At 43.2% G+C, this 22,058-nt stretch overlaps 1 protein-coding gene across 2 annotated transcripts; it reads left to right on the top strand.

The window, feature by feature from the left end:
• The first annotated feature begins 618 nt into the window (after positions 1-618).
• On the top strand, positions 619-15,858 carry LOC311006185 (mitogen-activated protein kinase kinase kinase 7-like). Of its 2 annotated transcripts, none has more exons than XM_083998913.1 (14): positions 619-787; positions 2,658-2,768; positions 4,730-4,795; positions 5,660-5,705; positions 5,854-5,992; positions 6,156-6,280; positions 7,187-7,315; positions 7,516-7,646; positions 8,959-9,043; positions 9,140-9,276; positions 9,365-9,503; positions 11,430-11,491; positions 11,734-11,849; positions 13,848-15,858. In XM_083998913.1, exons 1-14 carry the CDS (start codon positions 722-724, stop codon positions 14,017-14,019), a joined length of 1,524 nt encoding a protein of 507 aa, XP_083855039.1. In that variant the 5' UTR covers positions 619-721; the 3' UTR covers positions 14,020-15,858. The 2 variants fall into 2 exon arrangements, with proteins under 2 accessions (XP_083855039.1, XP_083855040.1); XM_083998914.1 differs by having other exon boundaries at positions 9,146-9,276.
• Positions 15,859-22,058: the final 6,200 nt, after the last annotated feature.

Raw genomic sequence — 22,058 nt, forward strand, 5'->3', positions numbered from 1 at the left:
GCTACTTCCTCTGTCTGTTCATTTTTGTTTTGTGTATGTGGATTATTGAAAGTTAATTCAGAAATCTACTAACTCCCATTGTGAGGTTAAAGTGTCAGAAAACACATGTGAGAATGATGCTGCTTGGGTGTTGTTAGGAAAAAATATAATGTGTGTGTGTGTGTGTGTGTGTGTGTGTGTGTGTGTGTGTGTGTGTGTGTGTGTGTGTGTGTGTGTGTGTGTGTGTGTGTGTGTGTGTGTGTGTGTGTGTGTGGTATCAGTAGGCTATGGAAACATTGTGTCGCCCCTTGTGGAGACTGCGGAAACAAAACAAAGCTGCATTCAAGAGCCTCCGTCGGACTGCCAGCAGCAGAGCCCTGGATGACAAACACATTCACATCATGGTCAAACCAACACCGAATGTGTCAGAAGTGAGGAGCTTCAGGTCGGAGCTGTCAGCTGCTCCGTGCGGTTCGGTTCGGTTCGGTTCGGTCACCCTGTCAGACTCCGTGTTCTCTGGGCACCAGACTGTCCGAGGAAGTAACGGAGGGAGGGGCGTTCAAGAGCACACAGCCCACACAGCAGCGTTAGTCAACAGTGCTGCTGCTTCTACTTCCTGAATTCACAGCAACAGATGAAGAGCGTTGTTTGGAGCCTGCAGACACCGAAGCGGACCGTTCCGTTCGCAGGCTGAAGTCCGGCTCTCAGAACCAGCACCGAGGAGGCTCGCCGCTCCGCCGCCATGGTGGAGGCTCCAGCTGTCTGTCTGTTTGAAGACATCCAATACGAGGACATTCAAGTTGAAGCGGTAAAGTTAGTGAGCAACAACAGACGCTCTAACGTTAGCTCTGAACATTTTTCCTGTGAGGGTTTGAACGCTGCTGGTCAGGACAGGAGGCTGTGTGAGGTTAAAGACAGGAAACACTGCACATGATGAGAAACACACAGAGTTTAATGCACCGAGGCCTAAAAATACCATCCAACATGACAGCGTTTACACTGAGAGACTCTGAAGGCATTTTTACAAGAGTAACAAGGCCCCGGTCTGAACAGGACACAGCTCGTTAAACGTTGAGTGGCTACAGTCAGCGGGAGGACGGGCCGGGAGACACACGGGACAAAGACAGTTTCTATGTGGAACTCTTCTCTCACACTGGGGCTGACGTCCTGTTAACATGGCCACAGTAATATGCTTGGGGGGTCCTGGGCTGAAATGAGTGGGTGGACCCCTGTTAACTGCCCCAGCCCCCCCTGTCTGTGTATTGTGCCCTGTGTTTGTGTTGTTTCCCTCCTGACTGTCACTGTCTCATCTGCCCAGCCGCTCACATTACTGTTGGGCACATTAGGCCTACTTTTAAAAATGAATTAGCCATCTTAAAGTTACTTTGCTCTAAGTAACTGATTTAGCAACTGCATAATTAGCCAACATTATAAAAGTAACTAATTACCAGGAAAAGTAAGTAGGCTATTGCATTACTTCTTTCTTTTTTTAATTAAAATGTTCAAATATGCCAAATTACTTGGACTCACCCCCCTAACCCCCTAACCCCCTAACCATAACACTAACCCCTTGTTTATCTGGAACTAACCAACTCACTCAGTATTCCTCCGCACAGGCAGGCTCCGTGACGCAAGGAAAAGTAACTATTGCGTTAAATGCTCAAATATGTCAAATTACTTGGACTGGCCCCCCTAACCCTCTAACCCCTTAACTCCCTAACCACAACCCTAACATCCTGTTTATCTGGAACTAACCAACTCCTCTGCACAGACAGGCTGCGTATTGTGGAGCTTGTGTTGATGAAAAATGTGCATAATGTAGATACTTATTATTATTTTGTGACGGGACTTCTTGAGTCAAGTAACAGCGCATTTTATTGTCAGTAACAGTGACGGCGTTATAACAGGGGAAACAGTAACTTTTAAAATAACTGGTTAGTAACGCTGTTATTTTATAACGCTGTTCTTCCCATCACTGCTGAACAGTGAACATACTGTATGAACAAAGTCAGGTGTGACCTTCAAGCAATCTGTAAATCAATTAGATTTCAGAAAACTCTGCAGTAGCCTACCCGTTAGCCTGGCCCATCCCAGTTTCTGTGTTTAGGGGCCTACGCCTGATTTCAAACCCAGTAGCCTACTTCACTATAACGCTGACTGTTTGTTTGAATGACAGAAATCTGTTCAGATGAGAACTTCATAAATGCAACATGGAGGAGAGCCCATGTGTACGTTGTTGCAGTTTGCAACACATTATGGCTGGAGTCATACAGTTGTCATGAAGGAAGAAAGTAGCTGTTGAGACTAAAACTATCATTTGTACCAGGCTGTAAAGATGTTACAGAGTTGGACACTTTGACACAGGAGTGTATGGGGACTGACTCATTGCTCATCTTTTGAAACCTCCAGTATTTCTAACCTCTGATGATGCTTGGGAAACATCGAGATCTTTGAAAACAACAGTACACACTCACTGTTGTGCACCTCCACTACTTTTGGTGAAAGCATCAATAGCAATGTCATTTCAGATTGAAACCATGCAGGGTAAGATGATTCTGAATGGCCAAATGTTGGTAGCCTTATATCACTTTATATAAGATTTTGACCTACCAGGACACACATCCACTTTGGTTATCACCTTTGTAACATGCATTATGTTGTATGTTGTCTCTCTTCAGGCTGTCGGCAGAGGGACATTCGGAGTTGTCTTCAAGGCTGTATGGAAAGGAAAGGATGTAGCAATCAAGACCATTGAGAGTGAAAATGAAAGGAACGCTTTTCTTGTTGAGGTACAGTGATCACCTTTTGTTTTTCTTTTGGGAGTTGCCTCAGCTGGCTGGGTTTCAGGGACTGTTTAGACCTGGAATAATCAACAAACATAACCAACTTTAAATTGTAAAGTTGCTTTTGTGTATTTGGTTGGTTGAGAGCAGCCTTCAATGCCTGATAAATATGTGAAAATGTAGGTAGGCTATATATGTATATGAGTTTATATAACCTTGTTTTAATTAACCCATGGCCGTCAATACTCCTTGAGGAGGACAATCTCTCAATCGCTCCCTCTGGACTGTTCTACAGCCTCTCAACTCCACATTAGAGTTATTCTGCTGAAAATAAGCAGGCTCATAGAACATGTCTAGACACAGAAAAAAGTCTCAGGCAGCCATAGTCTAAAACAAACAGTCCGTTGGCCATTTTGAGTTATATATACAGTTTTGGAGCCATTCTTAGGATTAGCTGACCTCAACATTGTAGTATCTCCTATAGAGACTGCATCTGATCAACTTCAGATTTGGTCAACCTCGTTTAAAACCTTTGTGATTCAAGTTAGTTCAAAAGAGTTTTTTCAAAGGGTCATGTCGGATGTCCATTACGTTGCTGCCATAAATATTCAAATGGCTCTCACTCCACCACACGTTGTCATAACAGCTTGAACCTCTCTGTGTTTGGTAAGCCTTCAACACAACAGTCTCACTCTTACTGCCCCCTTGTGGAAAGAGGAAAAAGAAAAAGTTTACACATTTTATAAAACTCCACCATGACAACTGCCAGTTTCATGTAATGGGTAACAGCTGTCAAAGTGTTTAAGCTTTCTCCTCCAAACAAACCTCTTTTTTGAATTTATGACTAAAGGGCTGACTTGTAACTTCAGTTGTCCACAGAACTAGTTTTTCAAATAACTACGACCGAGCCAGATGTTTTCAGGCCTCTGTTTTCTTCCTGTCAGATCATCAGTCAGAGACCATGGATGTTGATGTTCCAAGGTTTGGAGAGTCAGAGAAAATGACACTTTCCTTATGACAGTTCCTGACCAGATGTAATGAGTCTCTGACATTTGAATGAGTTACTGAAGCTGAGAGAAGTGAAGGATGCCCAGACCTTAGATGCCTCAGTTACTGTTGAATGCTGACTTTCTACTATTCTAGAAAATGATGACTTACGAAGTAAAAGAGCATTTACCTTTAACATTCATTTCTATGACTGTCTGCTGAAAGATTGTACTTTTCAATTCAAGAAACATTCTTGACCTTTTCAATCAATTAATGAATCAAGTAGGCCTGTTTGATTAATTAATCGGATTGTTTAGTCAGGACAATGTTAAAACGTGTTAATCGTAAAAACGATTTTTCACTTTAACTAGGGTAAAAGTCTGTCTGAAGTCTGTGGCAGTTGAAGATCATAGCACAACAAACTTATTTCAATAAAAAATAGCATATTTGAAATAATTTCTTTGCCTTCTGTCATTTCATAAAGAATTCGTAATCGGAAATCGGGTTTTGAGAGGAGAAAATCTGGATTTTATTTTTGGGCAAAATCAAACAGCTCTAGAATCAAGACTTTATTTTAATTCTGTAAATGTTATAAACACAATAACAGAACACAGATATCCTTCCAATATAAATAAGTACTCTGAAGAAATGTTTAGATTTTTTATTAGCTTAGTATCAATCTGACATATTGATCGGGCTCCTCCTTTAAACAGTGAAAAACTAAATAACAGGCTCCGGCCTGAAAACTGTGACAGAGAAATTCCTGCAAATGTATTCCTCCTCAGTTTTCCATGGATTCCATCCATATGGCTCAGCTCTAGGTCAGGTCATTTATGATGTGGATCATCTGACACGTGTCTGGAGTGTTTGTTGAGTTTCTCAAACTTTTGCACAGCACTGCACCTATAGACCGCTGCACTGTGCATGAACACATTAAGGTATGAATTTGTAGTAACATCATTTTCCTACCTGTGTCACAGCTGCGCCAGCTCTCCCGGGTCAACCACCCCAACATCGTGAAGCTGTACGGTTCCTGTGACAATCCAGTAAGTGAACAAAAGGACAGAAACCTTGCACAATGAATTCAGCAGCGTATTTACCAGGAGCCCTTCTAAAGTTGTCCTGATTTAAAGCCATGTGTCTGTCATATGCTATATAAAAAGAGGTACTCCTCTAGCTGTGCTGCATGCTCTGAGGAAGGTCTTCTGGCTGAAATGCGTCAGCATATTCAATCTGGTGAAGACTTGAGCCTAGCCTACTAGTATTCTGTTCCCTCCTTGAGACTCTCTAACTGTCTGTCACATGCTGTCAGACAGCACTTCAGCTGACAGCCAGAGAAGATGACAGAGGACCACAACTACATGTAGTGGTTGCAACTGCTCTTGTGTGGTGTAACCACATGATAGTACAAATCTGTTCTTATGCCAGTTTAACAGAAACAACTTCACAGAAAGTGTTTACAACCCACCACTTTCTGCTGATTTTGTTGTGTATTTCATGTCAAATAGAAAAATAACCCAAAATATCAATAAGGAAACACGTTTTTTGCAATGTTTGCGGTCATTTAAAGTCCATTAGAAACTGACATTTCTATCTATTCTCATATCTAAGAGTCTCCAATGACTTGACTTCTTGGTTGAGTCTCTACAGACTCTGATTTCATACTGAAACATGTTCATGAAGCTTGAAAGATGTGTATGAAGTAAACAACGTGTATGAAACATACAGGTTTCCACTCCACATCTTCTTTGCTCATCCCCGTGGACGTCTGGGATGCGCCTAGATGCTTTAATGTCCACTCATTTAATTTCATCCATGTGGGTGGATGTGTTGTTGTTATTCTACATTATTTTAGCCACTGCTTTAGAGAAAACAAAAGATGAACAGGTGTTTCTTATTTGTGTTCTCAGGTGTGTCTGGTGATGGAATATGCAGAATGTGGTTCTTTATACAACCGTAAGTCTTTTAATGTTTGTGAGAAACAACAGTAACCATATGATCACGAGCTGATACATTACAGTACACACTGATGTCATCTGCATTCAGCAAAAGTAGAATGAAAGTACTGTGTGTGTGTGTGTGTGTGTGTGTCTTGTGTCTCCAGTCCTGCACAGTGCAGATCCTCAGCCCCACTACACAGCAGCCCACGCCATGAGCTGGTGTCTGCAGTGTGCCCAGGGAGTTGCCTACCTGCACTCCATGAAGCCAAAGGCCTTAATCCACCGGGACCTCAAGCCACCAAAGTAAGGCTCTTGATGGTTCAGGCTCAGGTTCAGGTTTTGAGAACCTGAGCAGGTGTGGAGAGCTACAGAGAAAAGATGATTGCAACTACGTCTGTCAGAATATCCAGATGTGGTCAGAGGTATTAGTCTGTATTAAAACTCTGATTCCTCTGCACCGTTTCAGTCTGCTGCTTGTGGCTCGGGGCACGGTGCTGAAGATATGTGATTTTGGCACAGCTTGTGATATCCAGACCTACATGACCAACAATAAAGGCAGCGCAGCGTGGATGGCTCCAGAGGTGTTTGAAGGTGAGTCAGAAAACAAAACACAGCTCTTTTTTCTGATTGAACGTCACCTCTGCTCGTCTCCTCCCTCCATCTGATACATGACAACCTGAATCCTTGGACACAGTCAAGTCCTTTTGCACTAGTCAAAGACGACATTTGAATCAATCCACTAATCCACATTCCTTGCCATTTGTCTGTGTACATGCAGCACAGTGCTGTTACACAGTCGCACTGCAGCTTTCACTTCAACAGTGGACTGCAGGCCAAGACAAAGTTGTAAAAACTGACAGTAACTGATCAGAGTGTCTCACATGTCTCACAGTTACACACACACACACACACACACACACACACTCCATATCAGTGCTTATAGAAAGATGATCATGTGTCTGATCAGCTCTGTCTTGACCTTAAGATCGTGGGTTTGATTCCCATGTTGACAGAGATGGTAAAACCGGCCGTAGCTCCCAGAGGAAATGTTGTAGTTAGTAATGTAGCCTTTTGTTGTTTCAGTATTGGTATGTGGTGTATGGTAGCTGTTCCCTTTCTAAACGACATGTTGGTGACTCCTCTGAGCTGTACATGATTTTTAATTGGCTGCGGTAAAATGTGGAGGAGGTTTAACGGTATCAACATTTAGACACGGCCCAACCCTGCTTACACCTGTCATTAACATGTGTCTTTCTTGAGTGATCAGATGACGAGTGGACACAGGTAATAGTGATTATACACATCCCTGTCATGTAAATGGGTTAACGTGCGTCTCAGACAAGCAGCGGGCAGGATATACGTCATCACACATGATGTTGAGGGTTAGGGTTAGGTTGAAGGTTGAGCGGTTGAAGAAGCAGAGGCAATGGGATGATAGCGTAGCAGTTGGTGTTGACAAGGCAACGGTCTGAGTGTGGTGCTGCTGTGTGTCCTCAGGCAGTAACTACAGTGAGAAGTGTGACGTGTTCAGCTGGGGCATCATCCTGTGGGAGGTCATCACACGCAAGAAACCCTTCGACGAGATCGGTGGTTCAGCCTTCTGTATCATGTGGGCCGTCCACAGAGGTGAGAGCACCAAGCACAACCATGGCAACTGTCTGTCAGTGATGAGGGGAGTGTCCAACAGTTTGACACGCCTGAATGTGTCTCTGGGTTCAATGACCGTCTCCATAATGAACCAGAACAATACAATGGTTTGTATCCTATGGGTCAAGTAGAATGTGTGTCCCAGGTCTCTGACTGACCGGGTGTTTCCTGTGACACAGGCACTCGCCCCCCGCTGATCAAAGAGCTCCCAGAGCCCATAGAGACTCTGATGACCCACTGCTGGGACAAGGAGCCCAGTCGGAGGCCGTCCATGGAGGAGGTCAAGAACACCATGAGCCATCTCATGAAGGTACAGTAGCTGTCCTCTCAGTAATAAACCAGGCTAATGTCAGCATAGATGTCACAGTGTAAAAGAACATGGGCTTCTGATTTAATAGAACCATTATTGTATGAAATGAGCCAGACATGATAAATAACTTTGAAGTCACATTTTACTGTTATTAACTGTGCCCAACCTGACAATTTGTTGACAAAAATTTATATAATATAATATAATATAATATTATATTATATTATATTATATCTAATAATCTAGGGAAGGATGATGGTTATCATGGCTCAAGATTACCCTGAACCATATCAGTAATAAGATACCTTCAGGGGTCCATTTCACAAAGCAGGTTCAAAAATGTGTGTGTGTGCCCCTCCACCCATGCTTTTGTTTTTTCTCCGGAAGTATTTATATTGATGTTTAAAAACACTAGAATATAACAGGACTCTTTTTAATTTTTGCACGTCTTTGGCTCAGCACCTGCCCAAAGTTCTTGGCACGGATGTGCTTGTGGTGTCTTCCTTTTTTGATACAAAGCAGGTTCAACAAACTCTGAGTCTAATCCTGAACTCTGAGTTCTCGCCCCTCCCATTTCTCATGGTGGAGTGACGTATGAATGCTGACGCAGAATCACGTACCCCCCCCCCCCCCCCCCCCAAAAAAAAAAAAAAAAAAAAAAAGATTCTGTAGCAGCAGCAAATCAACGCAAGATCTGATTTTTTTTATTTTTACCGCGGGACAATATGTGAGCATTAATCGAAAAAAATAAATCTCGAGAGTTTTTCAACATTGTGTGTTTGAGCAGGTGCAACTCCAAATGTGTGTTTGATATGTTGAAGTTTGTCTCCATTATAACGTGACGGGGATGTGCGTGTAGTCATCAATCACCTGGAAATAATCCAGAAGTGGATCGACCTACTACGAAAAAAATAAGAGGGAGAGAGAGAGAGACTGTCCGTGTGGTGTCATGTGACGGTTGTTCAGATAAAGTGACGATGCAGAACAACAGGAACGATCAAACTAATCCTCATGGAGAATAAAACATCACGTACTGTCAGCCGCTGCTTTCAGTCTGCAGCTTCAGATAAAAAGGAGAAACTCAGGGTCCCGACCAGGTTAGGTTCACAGAGTTGCCATAGTAACTGACTCCGAGCTTCAGTTACCTCTCTTTGTGAAACGGGCTGGAGTTACTCCTCCTTCCTGGTTTGAGTTACCTCCCTTTCTGAAACGGAAAACCCAGAGTTTGCCTCATTTCAGGGTTAACAGACTCAACCTGCTTTGTGAAACGGAGCCCTGGTGTAACTATAGTCTGTGTGTTTGGGTCTTCCAGTACTTTCCAGGTTCAGATGAACCACTTAAGCTCCCTCACCAGTCCTCAGACAACAGAAGTGGCTCCTCATCAGCCACAAGCACAGGTAACTCAGCTCTGCAGCTTTTATTGTCAATGAATGGTTGTTGTTTATTGTCAACAGATGGATTAGTGGATGTGTGTGTCTGTGTGTCTTTGCCAGCTGCAGGGTCATATGCTGACTACACCATCAGCAGTAACAGAAGTGACGACAACACAGAGCGCAGGAACTCAGTGGGCAGAGAGGAAACACTGAAGAGCTTTGAGGCCAAGTTTCCTCTCCAGTTCAAACCAGTCAAGGTGAATGAAAACTGTAGAAGACGGACGGAGCAGGATCACACTGCCTGCCTCAGTGCCTCAGGGTTCTAACCTGCCTTTACCCCCTCAGACAGCCACACTGAGGACCGGTGTGTCCAGGGTGTCCAGCATGGACAGTCAGACAGGATGCTCCCAAAGCCCCACCCACTGCACCAACCCTGTGACCAACACCGGCCAGTCAGAGCTGAGGATGACCTTTAGTCCCCCAGGTAGGTGGGACATGCATGGTAGGAGCCAGGTCCAGTAGAGCTGGCTGGGTCCACATGGGACAGAGACACCACAGTTAAGTCCAGGAACATACAGTATTTAAAGATCTGCTATTAAAGGGCAACTTTGGTTTTTTTCAACCTGGGCCCTGTTTTCATGTGTTTTTCTGTGAGTGATGGATAATACTTTTATTGAGGTGGCTCCAGTACTGAGCCGGGCAGGCAGCCTGCAGCCCAGCTAACGCTCTTCAATCAGGCAAGTGGCTCCTGTCAAAGTTCACCTATAAACCTGCATGTTCTTCACACTGACAGGCTCAGATAGTTACAATGAGTGTCCCACAACATACTAGAAAGGAGAAATGAACGTATGTCTCTACCTTTAGCTCGTCTCTTCTTTGACTGGCAGTAGTCATCCCGGTCAAAGTGCTCACAGCAGACCCTGTGGTCGGCACGGCGACGGCGCAGTGCATCGACAGGAGTGTCAGCATCCATTTGTAGCACAGCTAACTGTTAGCCCTAACTTGTGAAAGCTGCGTGAAGAGCAGCCCAACATTTTGTTGTTACAATTTGTAAATTCTCCGGTCGTCTCTCTTCACCTCAGTCAGGTAACAGTAGCCTATAGCTATTCCCCACCGGTGTTTTGCCGCGAGTTATCACGAGATTTCAGAACGAGATTTCTAGCGTGGTGAGATCTGGACACAGATCACAACAAACAGCGACCTCCAGCTAAAGGTAGAGACTATTACGTTCATTTCTCCTTTCTAGTATGTTGTCGGACACTCACTGTAACTATCTGAGCCTGTCAGTGTGAAGAACATGCAGGTTTATAGGTGAACTTTGACAGGAGCCACTTGCCCCGTGGTAGAGCGTTAGCTGGGCTGCAGGCTGCCTGTCCGGCTCAGTACTGCAGCCACCTCAATAAAAGTATTATCCATCACTCACATACACAGAAAAACATATGAAAACAGGGCCCAGGTTGAAAAAAAACAAAGTTGCCCTTTAATAACTCTACATATTCAAACAATAATAAAACATCTTCTTCATTCTGGGTATTGTTGTCATACCAGTGCTTCACAGTGGGACCATACACACCTACACACAAGGTAACCTTCTGTTAAAGAAAGAAAAACCCACAATTGCCACTAACTTGAAACTGACCAAAGTAAAGGACCAAAGGACGTTCTCCCAGGAGCTTTGTGGACAGATGAGACAAAACTGGAGCTTTTTGGCAAGTCCCATCAGCTCATTGTACACAGATGCAAAAATGAAGCATGCAAAGAAAAGAAGACTGTACCTACTGTGAAACATGGATCAGGCTCCCAGTTCACAGGTCAGGAGTAGTGAGCCACAACACATAGCAGCTAGAAGTGGCCTTCTATGAGCCCTGCTCTAAATCCTGTTGAACATGTGGAAGCAGCTGGAACAGGCAGTCTGGAGAAGGAGCCTTCAGACCTGAGACAGCTGGAGCAGTCTGATCACAGTCCACGGGTGCAGAGGTCTCACTGAGAGTTACACAAATCACCTGACTGCAGTGATTGGCTCAAAGGGTTGTGCAACACAATATTAAGTTCAGATGAAGTTCAGGGTACCATCATTTTTGTCCAGGCCAGTTTCATTAGTTTGTTTTTTAAAACAATTCTCTTGAACCACAATTCAAAATGAAATGTCTGATTTTCATTGGTTAAGTTTTGATTGATTATTGCTTTTGTCAGTTTCAAGTCATTTCAGTGACAGTTGTGGGTTTTTCTTTGTTTAACAGAATGGTACTAACAGTAGTGTCCATATCCGTACAACACAGTCGTGTTGCACTGTCCACTATGAACCACTGCAGGGCGTTAGAGCGCAACCTACCACTCTATGTTGTTCAGCGCTGCAACACTGATAGTTTTGTGTGTGTGTGTGTGTCTCTTTGTGTCTGTGTGTCATAAGCTACCAATGGTTTAGACAGCTCCATCTCCATGGCCTTCCTGAAACTGGATCATCAGTTACAGGTAAGGTGAAAATAAACCATGGTGCTGATTCATTCTTACACTGTGTATATTAGTGTGTATTGTACTCATTATTATTATTCATTTGACAACTTTTTTGACTGTTGTGTGTATCGCTGGGTCACGATTCTGGAAACTGGCCTTTTTTTTGTTTTATTTGATACGATTAACTTTTCACATAACTGCTCTGTTGATGGGTGTTTTTGATTGGTGTATTGATCACTGATCAGTCTCTGTGTTTTCAGCCTCTGGCTCCATGTCCAAATTCCAAAGAGTCCATGGCTGTGTTTGAGCAGCATATCAGGATGGCCCAGGAGTACCTCAAGGTCCAGTCTGAGATCGCTCACCTTGTACTGAGGAAGTAAGTCAACTCACACATTGTGTGTCATGATTTTATTTATTTATTTACTTTTTTAAGAAACTTTTTTTTAAATGAATAACATCCCTCTCTACCAATGCACATCATTGACAGGGATGTTGTTCATTAAATTTAGCTGCTGAACAGTTGGTAGTCATGGTGACGTGTATGAGCATGCGCGGGGCAACGAGTCTGAATGGAGTCTGGTCTAACATGTGAATTGCACAATTCTTTTTAGTGCTTGTCTTGACTTTTATCAGGATAAAAGAAAAAATGTCTGGACAAGATGAGCATGATTGTTTATGCTATGTTATGCTAATCCTATACTTCCCCCCAAATATCCTTCTCTGGTTTCTAAAACCATAATAACTGGATCCTTCAGGCTGTAATGACTACAATTTGTTAAAACAGGAATCACCACTTCTCCATACTGGTGATATTAGTCTCTTGCTAATGATTTGCTTTGAATCTAGAACAGCCACTTTATTTCTTTCATTCAAGCTGCCAGTCTATCTTTGACCACAGTGTGGGTTGCAAAATAAGACAGGGAAGCACCAAGAAATAAACCAGTACTGGTTGAATAAATAAAAATACAGCCTGGGATTTTACCAAACTATAGTGGAGGAGGCTCCACAACACAACATGAAAATGTACAATGTTTCACTCATAATGGGAAAAAGTTTCTTCGGACTTTAGTGAAAGACAACTGTGTGTGGGCTGTGCCACAAAGACAAAGGCTGTCTTTACACTGCATGGTTCAAGTGGCCCAATTCCGATTTTTTCCTCTCAAGTGGCTCAGATCGGATTTGTAACATGAATGTGTAAACGGGACAAATACGCATGGAATCGGATGTTGTCAGATCAGATTCAGGCCCTCGTTATATGTGGAAATAAATCAGATACAAATGGGATATCTGCCAATACGTCTGCAGTCTAAACAGACAGATCAGATCTTTCCTGGCAATGCGTGTCATACGTCATCAATGATAATATTAATTCACATGCTCACACGTTGCATGTTGCCCGTGATTGACACGTGGGGCTGACCTGGACTACTGTGGCCAGCTGTGGTCACTGTCACAGGAGTTAGTGTTTCATTTTCGTGGTGTCCGCGTGTCTGTTTTTTCCCCTGTTTTCATATACAGTAGGCCTAATATTAATTTCTATGCAGATCGAGGGCAGGAGTGTGAAAAGGGAGCGTGCGATAAACACCAGATTTCAGGTTTTCCTACCGGCAAAAACTGAACCGAGCCGATAAGAAATCAAGAGAGGAAAAACAATACACATTTGTGTCCAAGAGGCTTTGTCCCGTCCTCACTATGTGAGCGACGGAGGATCGAACGGTGGCACAACTGTCACCATCACTGTCAGCTGCTCATCTCACAGCAGCTCCGCTCCACGCAGACACTTCACTAACTTTATTTAGTAAGGACAGACGTTCACTTCGTAAGTGACGTGTTGGATATAAACTCTGAACACCAGACTCACCTTCGTTTAAAAATATTATGGAATCATAATCTCCCATATTAAAAAATAAAAAAAATAAAAAAAATTTCCAGCGAGTTGTTTCATGCAAGCACAGCAGGTGGGTCACTTCTGAACATGTAAATAGACAGTCAAAAAAAATCAGATATAGGCAACAAATCAGAATTGGGCATCAAGGCCTGCAGTGTAAAGAAGAGCAGAGTTCTAATATGAGAAAACTCGTTTCCAAATGCTTTAATATTTTGTTAGAATGAAATTCCATTTAGTTAATTGAAATGGTGATGTATTGTAAAATCCTTAAAACAAGAAGCAAATTCTAGTTCCACTGTATTCTTGGTGGCATTCATTGGAAAGCTGGACTTGAGCACTTCTTATTTGAAATCCACTCTGGGTCTTGTCTTGACTTCTACTCAGACCAAGCTCATGGAGTTTTGGCTGAGAGAGGTTGGTGAGCAGCACAGATTGAAAGTGTAACACTGCCAGTAAAAGCAGCTGTGTGCCGGTCCCTCTGTCCAGACAGGAGCTGATGTCTGAGCTGGAGCAGGACCAGAGGGAGCAGCAGACCTCGTCTCGACTCATCCAGGAGCACGGCAAGCTGCTGGAGGACAACAGCCACCTGTCGGCCTACCACCAGGGCCTGAAGAGCAAACTGAGCCTGATCAAGAGTCAGAACCAGCACCACAGCTAGGACGGGGGCCAGGCCACAGCAACCAGTCTGCATCTCTCATGTTCCTCTGAAGGGAGAGAGGGAAACACTCGGCTTACTATACTGTACGGAAGCTCATCATCTGAGAAAACAAGACATTTAAGTGACCAGCAAACTACCATCAAGATGGCAGTAGAATTATCACTAGTTTGAATTACAAGTGTTAAAGTGTGACTGAAATATAAACGATGATTCAGTCATTTTGTGTGTAATGAAATGACAGTGAAACTATAATGAGGCAGCTGTCACAGCCACGTTTGACACCTGAGTGGGTTTTTCCATGACATGACTGAGTGGGAGCTGTATTGAAAGGACCTGCCTTGTAGTTTAAAGGTAATCTAATAATTGTGGCCTTTCTGGCTGTGTATTACGTGCACTGTAGAGATTTGTACAACTTCTCTGCAAAAAACCTTGCGTGCCTCCTTCAGTTTTCCAATTAAGGTTCAGTTTTACATAAATCATTTCAGACATTAGTCTCTATGTTTGATCTGAGCAGCACAGTCCTTCCCTAGATTAGCTCCTCTAGCTAACTGTGGTCAGCCAAAACTTGCACAGTATGCATTGATATACAGCAGCCATGTTTGCAGAAGATGATTAATACAAAGGTTGTCTGACTCACTGTGAGGACGACCAATACTCCAGCACTCCACTGTTGAAGCAGAAGCGAGTAAGCTTCACTCGCAAACACAACGACTACATTTCAGTGTCAGTGCTCTCTCTCCATCAAGACCACACTCAGAACTTGATTCTGTGATGTGAATGACATAGTGAGGAGAGCGCTGAGGTCATGTAAGGGACTAACTGAGAACACCAGTGGACCCCCACACTGGTTCACACACATTTCCAGTTTAGGTTGTTGGAAAATAAGCAATACAACTTTTTAGAGCCAACACCAATGAAATAACAATATGAGCATCATAAACCTGTGCCAAAAATGTACATGATAAAACTCTAACCAGCACAACAGAAGTATTACTATAATAAACATTTCTGGTTTTTGATGATTTATTTTAGATATTTATAAAACACATTTCCTAAAAACAGAATTTTAGTGAGATTTTAAGTCATGAGATAATTGGTCTGAAATATAGCTACCCTGTCTTCTCTGGATCTACATACGTTTAGTGATGGAGTTGACCGTGACATTTTTCAGTCCCAATCATTCCAGTTGTTTCCATCGGGATGGGGGGGTGGGGGCAGGAGAGGTAACAGGGACTTTTATTATGAAAGGGACTTATAAAAACAGAAGCTTGGTGAGCCAGTGAGGATTGTATTGTTGTGTTTTCATTTTTGGATTGTTAAAAAGTAATATCAGTTGTAATTTGTAAACAACTTTTATATCTGCAGTTTATCGCTACTTTTGATTATGATTTATAAAAAGAGAGCAACAGGGTGAGCTGTACCATTTGAAACCAGTTTTACTGTGAATACATGTGTTACCAAAGGCATTCTGCTGCAGAGACATGCTGCCTAAGAGCAAAAGAAAAGCTTTGTTTGAAATGGAAATAACTGTAGAATAATGAACCTGGCACAGTTTTTGTAATCTGTTGAATTTCTGTTTTCTTTAGCTACTTTTTGCACACAGCCACATTTCACAGAATTATATTAACATTCTTTTGCACTGCACTTATTTGGGTCAGATGAAATCTTCAGCATGTATAGTAGACTCTCTTTACTTTGGGATGGGTGGATGTTTCAATGCATTTGTTCAAACATTGCCTTATATCATGTTATTACTGTTATTATTATATTAGTTCCTGTACAGCTCATTTTTTTCTGTCAGTTCATTTCATGGATATTTTTAATTTATGCCGTAGAATTCTGGTGATTTTAAAATGTTCACACTGTAATTATACACTTTTAGAAAGTAAAAAAATGTGTAGTATTTTGTCTGTTGTTCATATTTTTTCGAATTTCTTCTGCTGTTCTAGTGAAACAATGGCACAGATTATTTGAGCACTTAGGCAACAATACAGTGGGTTTACATTGTAAAAATGAATCCCTAAAATTATTCCTGTATGTCAAAAGTGTATTGTACGCATTGCAGGGCATTTACACAATGTCACACTGGTACGATTTGTCAACGTTAAAGGGATAGTTCACCCAAAATTCAAATTACACTCATTATCTACTCACCCTCATGTCGACTAAGAGCTGTGAGAATTTTCAGAGTCCTCCGTTCCTTCTCTGAGTTACGGGGGGGGTCCGCGCAGCAGTATTTGTCCATATAATGGTTGTCAATGGATACCAACTTTCTTCGTCCAAAAAGACACACCAAAAAACATCCAGTCAAAAACGTGACCATGGTGGTAACAACAGACACCAGATACTTGATGCTGAAGAAGTTTTTGCCCACTCTCAAAGGTAAGCACGTGCTCATCTAAACATTCAGCACTGTTTCCTATCAAACATCCAGAGGTGAGCAGGGGGGTGTTTCCTGAAGCAGGATAAAGGACAGGCTTTAAGTCTGGCTAACTCCCCACTGAGTTACCAGGGTAACCTGTTGGATGAACAAGTCTGCTCTGGACCAGTCCAGCTTCATTTAGCTGTGTGTCAAAGGATGCCAGATAGGTATGAAAATAGATAAACACAAACTGTCTGTTTGAGCTTCACCTGCCATGAGGAGGCCGGGTGTCTCTGCTGCTCATTGTGAGTGATTGACCTCTGTTCAAATCTGTGTCTTAGATTCTTCTGTTTTAATTTATGTTAGGTATTGCAGTGTTCAGACACATGAGTCAGTATGAATGGATACATTTACTGAAAAACCTTATGCTGAACTTCCATGTGACACATGGCTCTGGTTATTGTTTTCACTATGTTTGATTGTTTAGTGGTCCTTAAAGCAGATATCAGCTTCACGGCCGTTTCGGCTAATGCTGCGTTCAAGGCAGGCTTTTGAAACCGTAAGTTACAGCTTCAAGTCACAACTACGACTTGGTAGCGTTCCAGGTAACCCGTAGCTCGTGTTTTTACCATCCTGTTGTCTGTGAAAGTTCCCTATAACGGCCACTCGTAACTTCCGACCCGTGAACTCGTACCAGATCGAACTGGTATGACTTCACAGGAAGGAAAAACACAAAGTACGAGTTTCTTTGAACGCACCATGAGTTAGCAGCCCCCGCCCTTGTCAGGCATCAATTGGTCCTCGTGCTACGTCACCACATTCACGCGCATCCCTTGGCTGCACACACAGCCCTTCATGCCGTTCTCTCTCCTCATTGGATAACACTTGTATCCCACAAGGAAAATTTTCTCCTCGGGTTACAGCAGAGCAGAGTGACGGAGAGACTCGTGTTTAGGCTGAAATACTTCATGTAAGTGATTGCTGACGGAAAATAGGACTATTTAGGACTTATATTAACAAAAACATTCCACTGATATCTGCTTTAAAAAGGACCAATATAATATATCCTATAATATAATATAATATTTTAATATATATTATTGAATGTTAACACTGTATGCAAGACGTAGGCTACTTTGTGTATTTGGAAGAGTAATAGAGATTGTTTTCATTAATGTGTAGAAGAGGTGTTTGAACTGGTGTTTGATAACATGATATAATGCATGTATCTATCTAGGCTGAGCTGTGTAGTAAATCTGTAGTAAAAATACAAACATCTCAGCTGCATAGGCGGGGGCGGCGCGAGGAGGGGGGGGGGGGGGTTAGTCGTTGTTGTGAATGAGGGCCAGCATGACGTCAGAAAGCCAATGTCAACAATGCAGCTCCTGGAGGAGAGAAGGCGTTTCATCCTAACACACTCTCTCCCTCTCTCTCATCCACACACACGCACACACACAACACTAACATCCACGCACACAGCCCACACACAGGCGCATGCACACCCAGGAGGACCTATCCAGCAGCACGCGCGGGGCTGATGCCGACGGTCCAGGAGAAGTAGCGGTCGGGTCGCGGCAGTCGGAGGGAGGGCTGCGCTGCGGGGACACAAGCACGATGTGGAGCCGCTGTTGTTTGTGAAGAAGAGCAGGAAGAGGGTGAGTCACAATGAAGCAGCTCCTATCGCTCTGTACTACGGCTGAGAAGCCGAGCTGTCAGCGGGTTGACGAGCCACTGGTCGGGTTAAAGCACCGCGACGGCAGCGGGTATTGTTGTGCTGCGAGCTGCGAGCTGCGGCTCAGCTTCACGGTTATCCCGTTAGCTCGATGAAGGTGTCTCGGTATCACGACGAGACAGCGATGTAACAGAGTGTTTGTTTGACCGAGGCGAACTTGGACACACAGGGACACACAGGGACACACATGGAGACACAGCAGCCCGGTGCCACGGGCCTGGCCGCTGCCGCTGCTGCCATGTGTCAACACACACGTCTGTTCCACTGGAACTAGTTCCCTTTGTATCATTCGCGAACCTTACATCACGCTCCCCCAGCTGCGGACGGATAGCGCGCGCGTGTGTGTGTGTTGTGCGCGCGTGGTGGGGGTGGCACATGTTTTGCATGGGAGAGAAACGCTGTCACAACCGGTGCTGCAGAGGGACAAAGGAGCCAGCCTCGCATTCCCCTTATTCCCGCCCTCAGATGCTGAACAATCGGTTCAGTAAACACCCACCTCGGGACATGGAGGGGGTGATGATGATGATGATGATGATGATGATGATGATGATGATGAAGCGTCTGAATCAGCTGCCGTTCACCTCCATCAGCCGAGCTCCGTGATGTGACACGTGAATACCTGAGCTGCTCTGAGCAGTGGTACAGGAAGATGTTGTTGTACAAATAGGCTCCGTTCGATCCTCTGGATGACTGTGTGTGTCTGTGTGTGACTTGTTTAATCCTTTGTGACAATGGCTGTTGCCAACACCTCGGCTCTTTGTTACCCTCCTATCCTCCAGGCCTTGAAGCCCCTCTCCCCTCTCCCACTCCACTACTCCTCTGATGGGGGGAAATGAGAGTGTTTGCAGCACTTGGTTGTGATGGGTGGGAGGACCTCCACTCTCAGGGTTTACACACAGCTCAGCTGTACACAGCAGATGAGAGTTGACTAAGGCAGATGAAATATTTACCAGCAGCACTTTGGTTTGCAGACAGCTCTTAAGCCAGGATCACTGAAATACTGGTTGAATAACAACATATTCCTACACCGCATGTGTGAGGCTCTGCTGCTCAGACGAGACCAGGTATACACAAGACAGATCTCAGGGTTTTAAAGCAGAAAGAGGTTACACACTGAACTCACACAAAGATGATACAGACACACCAACGCGCACCAGTTATCATTTGTGGAGCTTTGTTACATTCTCAGTAAATAACCCATCCAGTAATCCAAAATGGTTAGCTCAGATCATCAATAGACATTTATTTGTTGGGAAAGATCAGGTAAAAGATGATTTTGATGTGAATTGTGGGAAGAGTAGCACGCAGCATCATGGACCCATACTGGGGTTCAAAAGGCAGAACCACTGCTAAATCACAATCTGTCACTGAATTAAAAGAACAAAACATGCTCAGTATTTAATTGTCATTTTTGTTACAGCCTCTGGATGGCACCAAAGTAAGAATAAAGACACAAAATGGTGGCTTTAAATAGATGATTGTACTTTATTATTAGTAGGCTAGTAGTAATGTGATACTGTGACTGCTTTGTTGATAGTAAATGTAGAAGAGGTCTCAGATAATCATAATCTATGGCCACATCTGAGAGGAGTGCAGCTGGTCATTTGCTGAGATATCTTGCTATGGATTTAAGTGCTGTAAAGATGAGTGGATGGAAGAGAGAAAAATGTGTATTTGTCATGCATGAATGTATGGTTGTGTTTATGTCCATAATGTCAGTGCTAACCCTAACCAGGTGCTGGTTACATCTGGATTTTGACTCATTTAAACAAGGTTTGCAAACAGGAAAACCAGTGAATGTGTGTTACTGTGTTTGGTGAGGGCAGTGCTTGTGTGTTTGTGTGTGTGTGTGTGAGTGAGTGGATGTGAACCTTAATGGGAAAAGGTGCATTTACGCACCTGTGAATCAATAGAATGAATATAATAAGATGCCTTTATTGTCATTGCACAAAATACAATAAAATGTGTTGAACTTCATCTTAAGACGTATATCTGAGGCATCACATGATACATGAACAGTATGACAGTATAAATCGACCCCGTAGGGTTTGTATAGTACTGTTCAGTTGAGAGTGTGTAAAGAAGCCTTGTGCCAGTGTTTTACATTTGGATGAGCAGAGGGGTTGAGAGTTGAGTACAGCAGCCAGGTCAGTTGTTGAAAAGTTAGAGGAGACTCCACCAGTAGCTCACTCTACAGTGTGGGGACAGTTTGGATGTAGTGTGACCTAATGATAACTAGAGATATAATGATACACAAAATCCAATTAGGCAGCAAGGTTTTGGAATCACAGTTTTTGGTTCAATTTGGTGGTTTGCCCAGAAATACCGATAGCAGTGAGATATTTATTTATTTTAGCTTTCTTGGCCAGGACCCCCTTGCAAAAGAGATTCTGAATCTCAATGGGATTATTCCTGGTTAAATAAAGGTTAAATAAAATATTAAATTCAAAGTAAAAATAACCATGTTTCTCTCTAGTATGATAGACTGCATCAGTTATTAACTGCAGTGGATCAAGTTTACACGTGCATCGTGCAGGGTTGTAGGGTGTATTGCATCACAGAGGTAGTGAAAGTGAAACAGATAACCTGAAAACTACTGAAGTTAATGTGAATGATGCCCATGTTACTGTCAGTACCGTAAACACCCTGCAGAAATGTGAACATGCAGAAGGAGATATTTGAATGTGATGACAGACCACTGCTGCTTCATCCCTCTGACTGCACATATCAACAAATCCAGTCAAACTTATGACAGAGAAGCATGACCATCTTTACTCTAAATGAAATAAATAGAAAGACTAGGCTACAGCCTATATGTGATAGAGACACAGTACCAGTCAAAGGTTTTACACACCTTCTCATTCTATAGTTTTTCTTAGTTGTAGGTTAATACTGAAGACATCAGGAGTGTGAAATAACTCATATGGAATTATGTAATGAACAAAGTGTTAAACATAAATGTTTTGCACAGTCTTGGCACTCTCTCAGTCAGCTTTAGATTGTCTCCTGGAACGGTTTTCCAACAGTGTTGAAGGAATTCTCAGAGGTGCTGGGCACTGGTTGGCTGCTTTGCTTTCACTCTGCAGTCCAAAGGATCCCAAACCATCTCAGCTGGGTTTAGGTCAGGTGATTGTGTATAGGCCATCTTGGTCAGCCCTTACATAGCCTGCAGGTGTGTTTGGGGTCACTGTCCTGTTGAAAAACAAATGATAGTCCCACTAAACGCAAACTGAGGCAAGCAATTCTACAAATGAACTTGATAAGGCACACCTGTAATGAAAAGCATTCCAGGTGACACCCCCGTGAAGCTGTGCAAACCTGTGAAATTGAGGACAATTAAAGTGGGCACTGCCAGGGGAAAACAATACTACAATCAGAAAAGACAGTTCACAGTCCTCATAGCAGGGGACAAAGTCCTCGCAAGAATCATGTCTGTGTGGAGGACCTGTAAAGTTGTACCAAAAAGAAAATGACAGTCCACTTTAAGTGAAACCCAGAGCAGCTCTAAGGCAGATGAAGAATACTCCACTGCAAAAGATTCTTCCTGAGAGCGCCCACAAACTTTGTCCTCCCAACATAACATTCTCAATTGCACCAGTTAACTATATGGATGTTTTTAATGCACTCTCAAGTTTAGGTAAGAAATCTAAAGGCAAGGACAATCTGGATCCTTATCTTTTACGTCATATGGCTATGCTTTTCCACTAGCCCTAGTACCTCCTCGGCCCTGGTTCCAAGCGAGTCGAAGCGATACCATAACGTGACGTCAGCCGACTGCCTTCCACTGATTGGGCAGAGCGTCGACGCGATGTCCGACATGAGAATCAAACCCGGAAATTTCCAAAACAGAGAGGCAACAGCGCCAGCTGATCTGTACAGAGACTGTTGTTATTCCTTCACCTGAGTCAAATGTTGCTGTGTGTAAAACCACTGTGGTCTGTTAAC

Source organism: Trachurus trachurus (genome assembly GCF_905171665.1).
Source record: "Trachurus trachurus genome assembly, chromosome: 22".
Taxonomy (NCBI): Eukaryota; Metazoa; Chordata; class Actinopteri; order Carangiformes; family Carangidae; genus Trachurus; species Trachurus trachurus.

What these genes read in the sequence shown, in the direction of transcription:
- LOC311006185 (XM_083998913.1), top strand. Translation starts at nt 722, where the DNA reads ATGGTGGAGGCTCCAGCTGTCTGTCTGTTTGAAGACATCCAATACGAG. An exon ending in ATGTGGTTCTTTATACAACC is followed by an intron (nt 5,706 to 5,853) that starts GTAAGTCTTTTA and finishes TTGTGTCTCCAG; the next exon opens with TCCTGCACAGTGCAGATCCT. An exon ending in CCATGAGCCATCTCATGAAG is followed by an intron (nt 7,647 to 8,958) that starts GTACAGTAGCTG and finishes TGGGTCTTCCAG; the next exon opens with TACTTTCCAGGTTCAGATGA.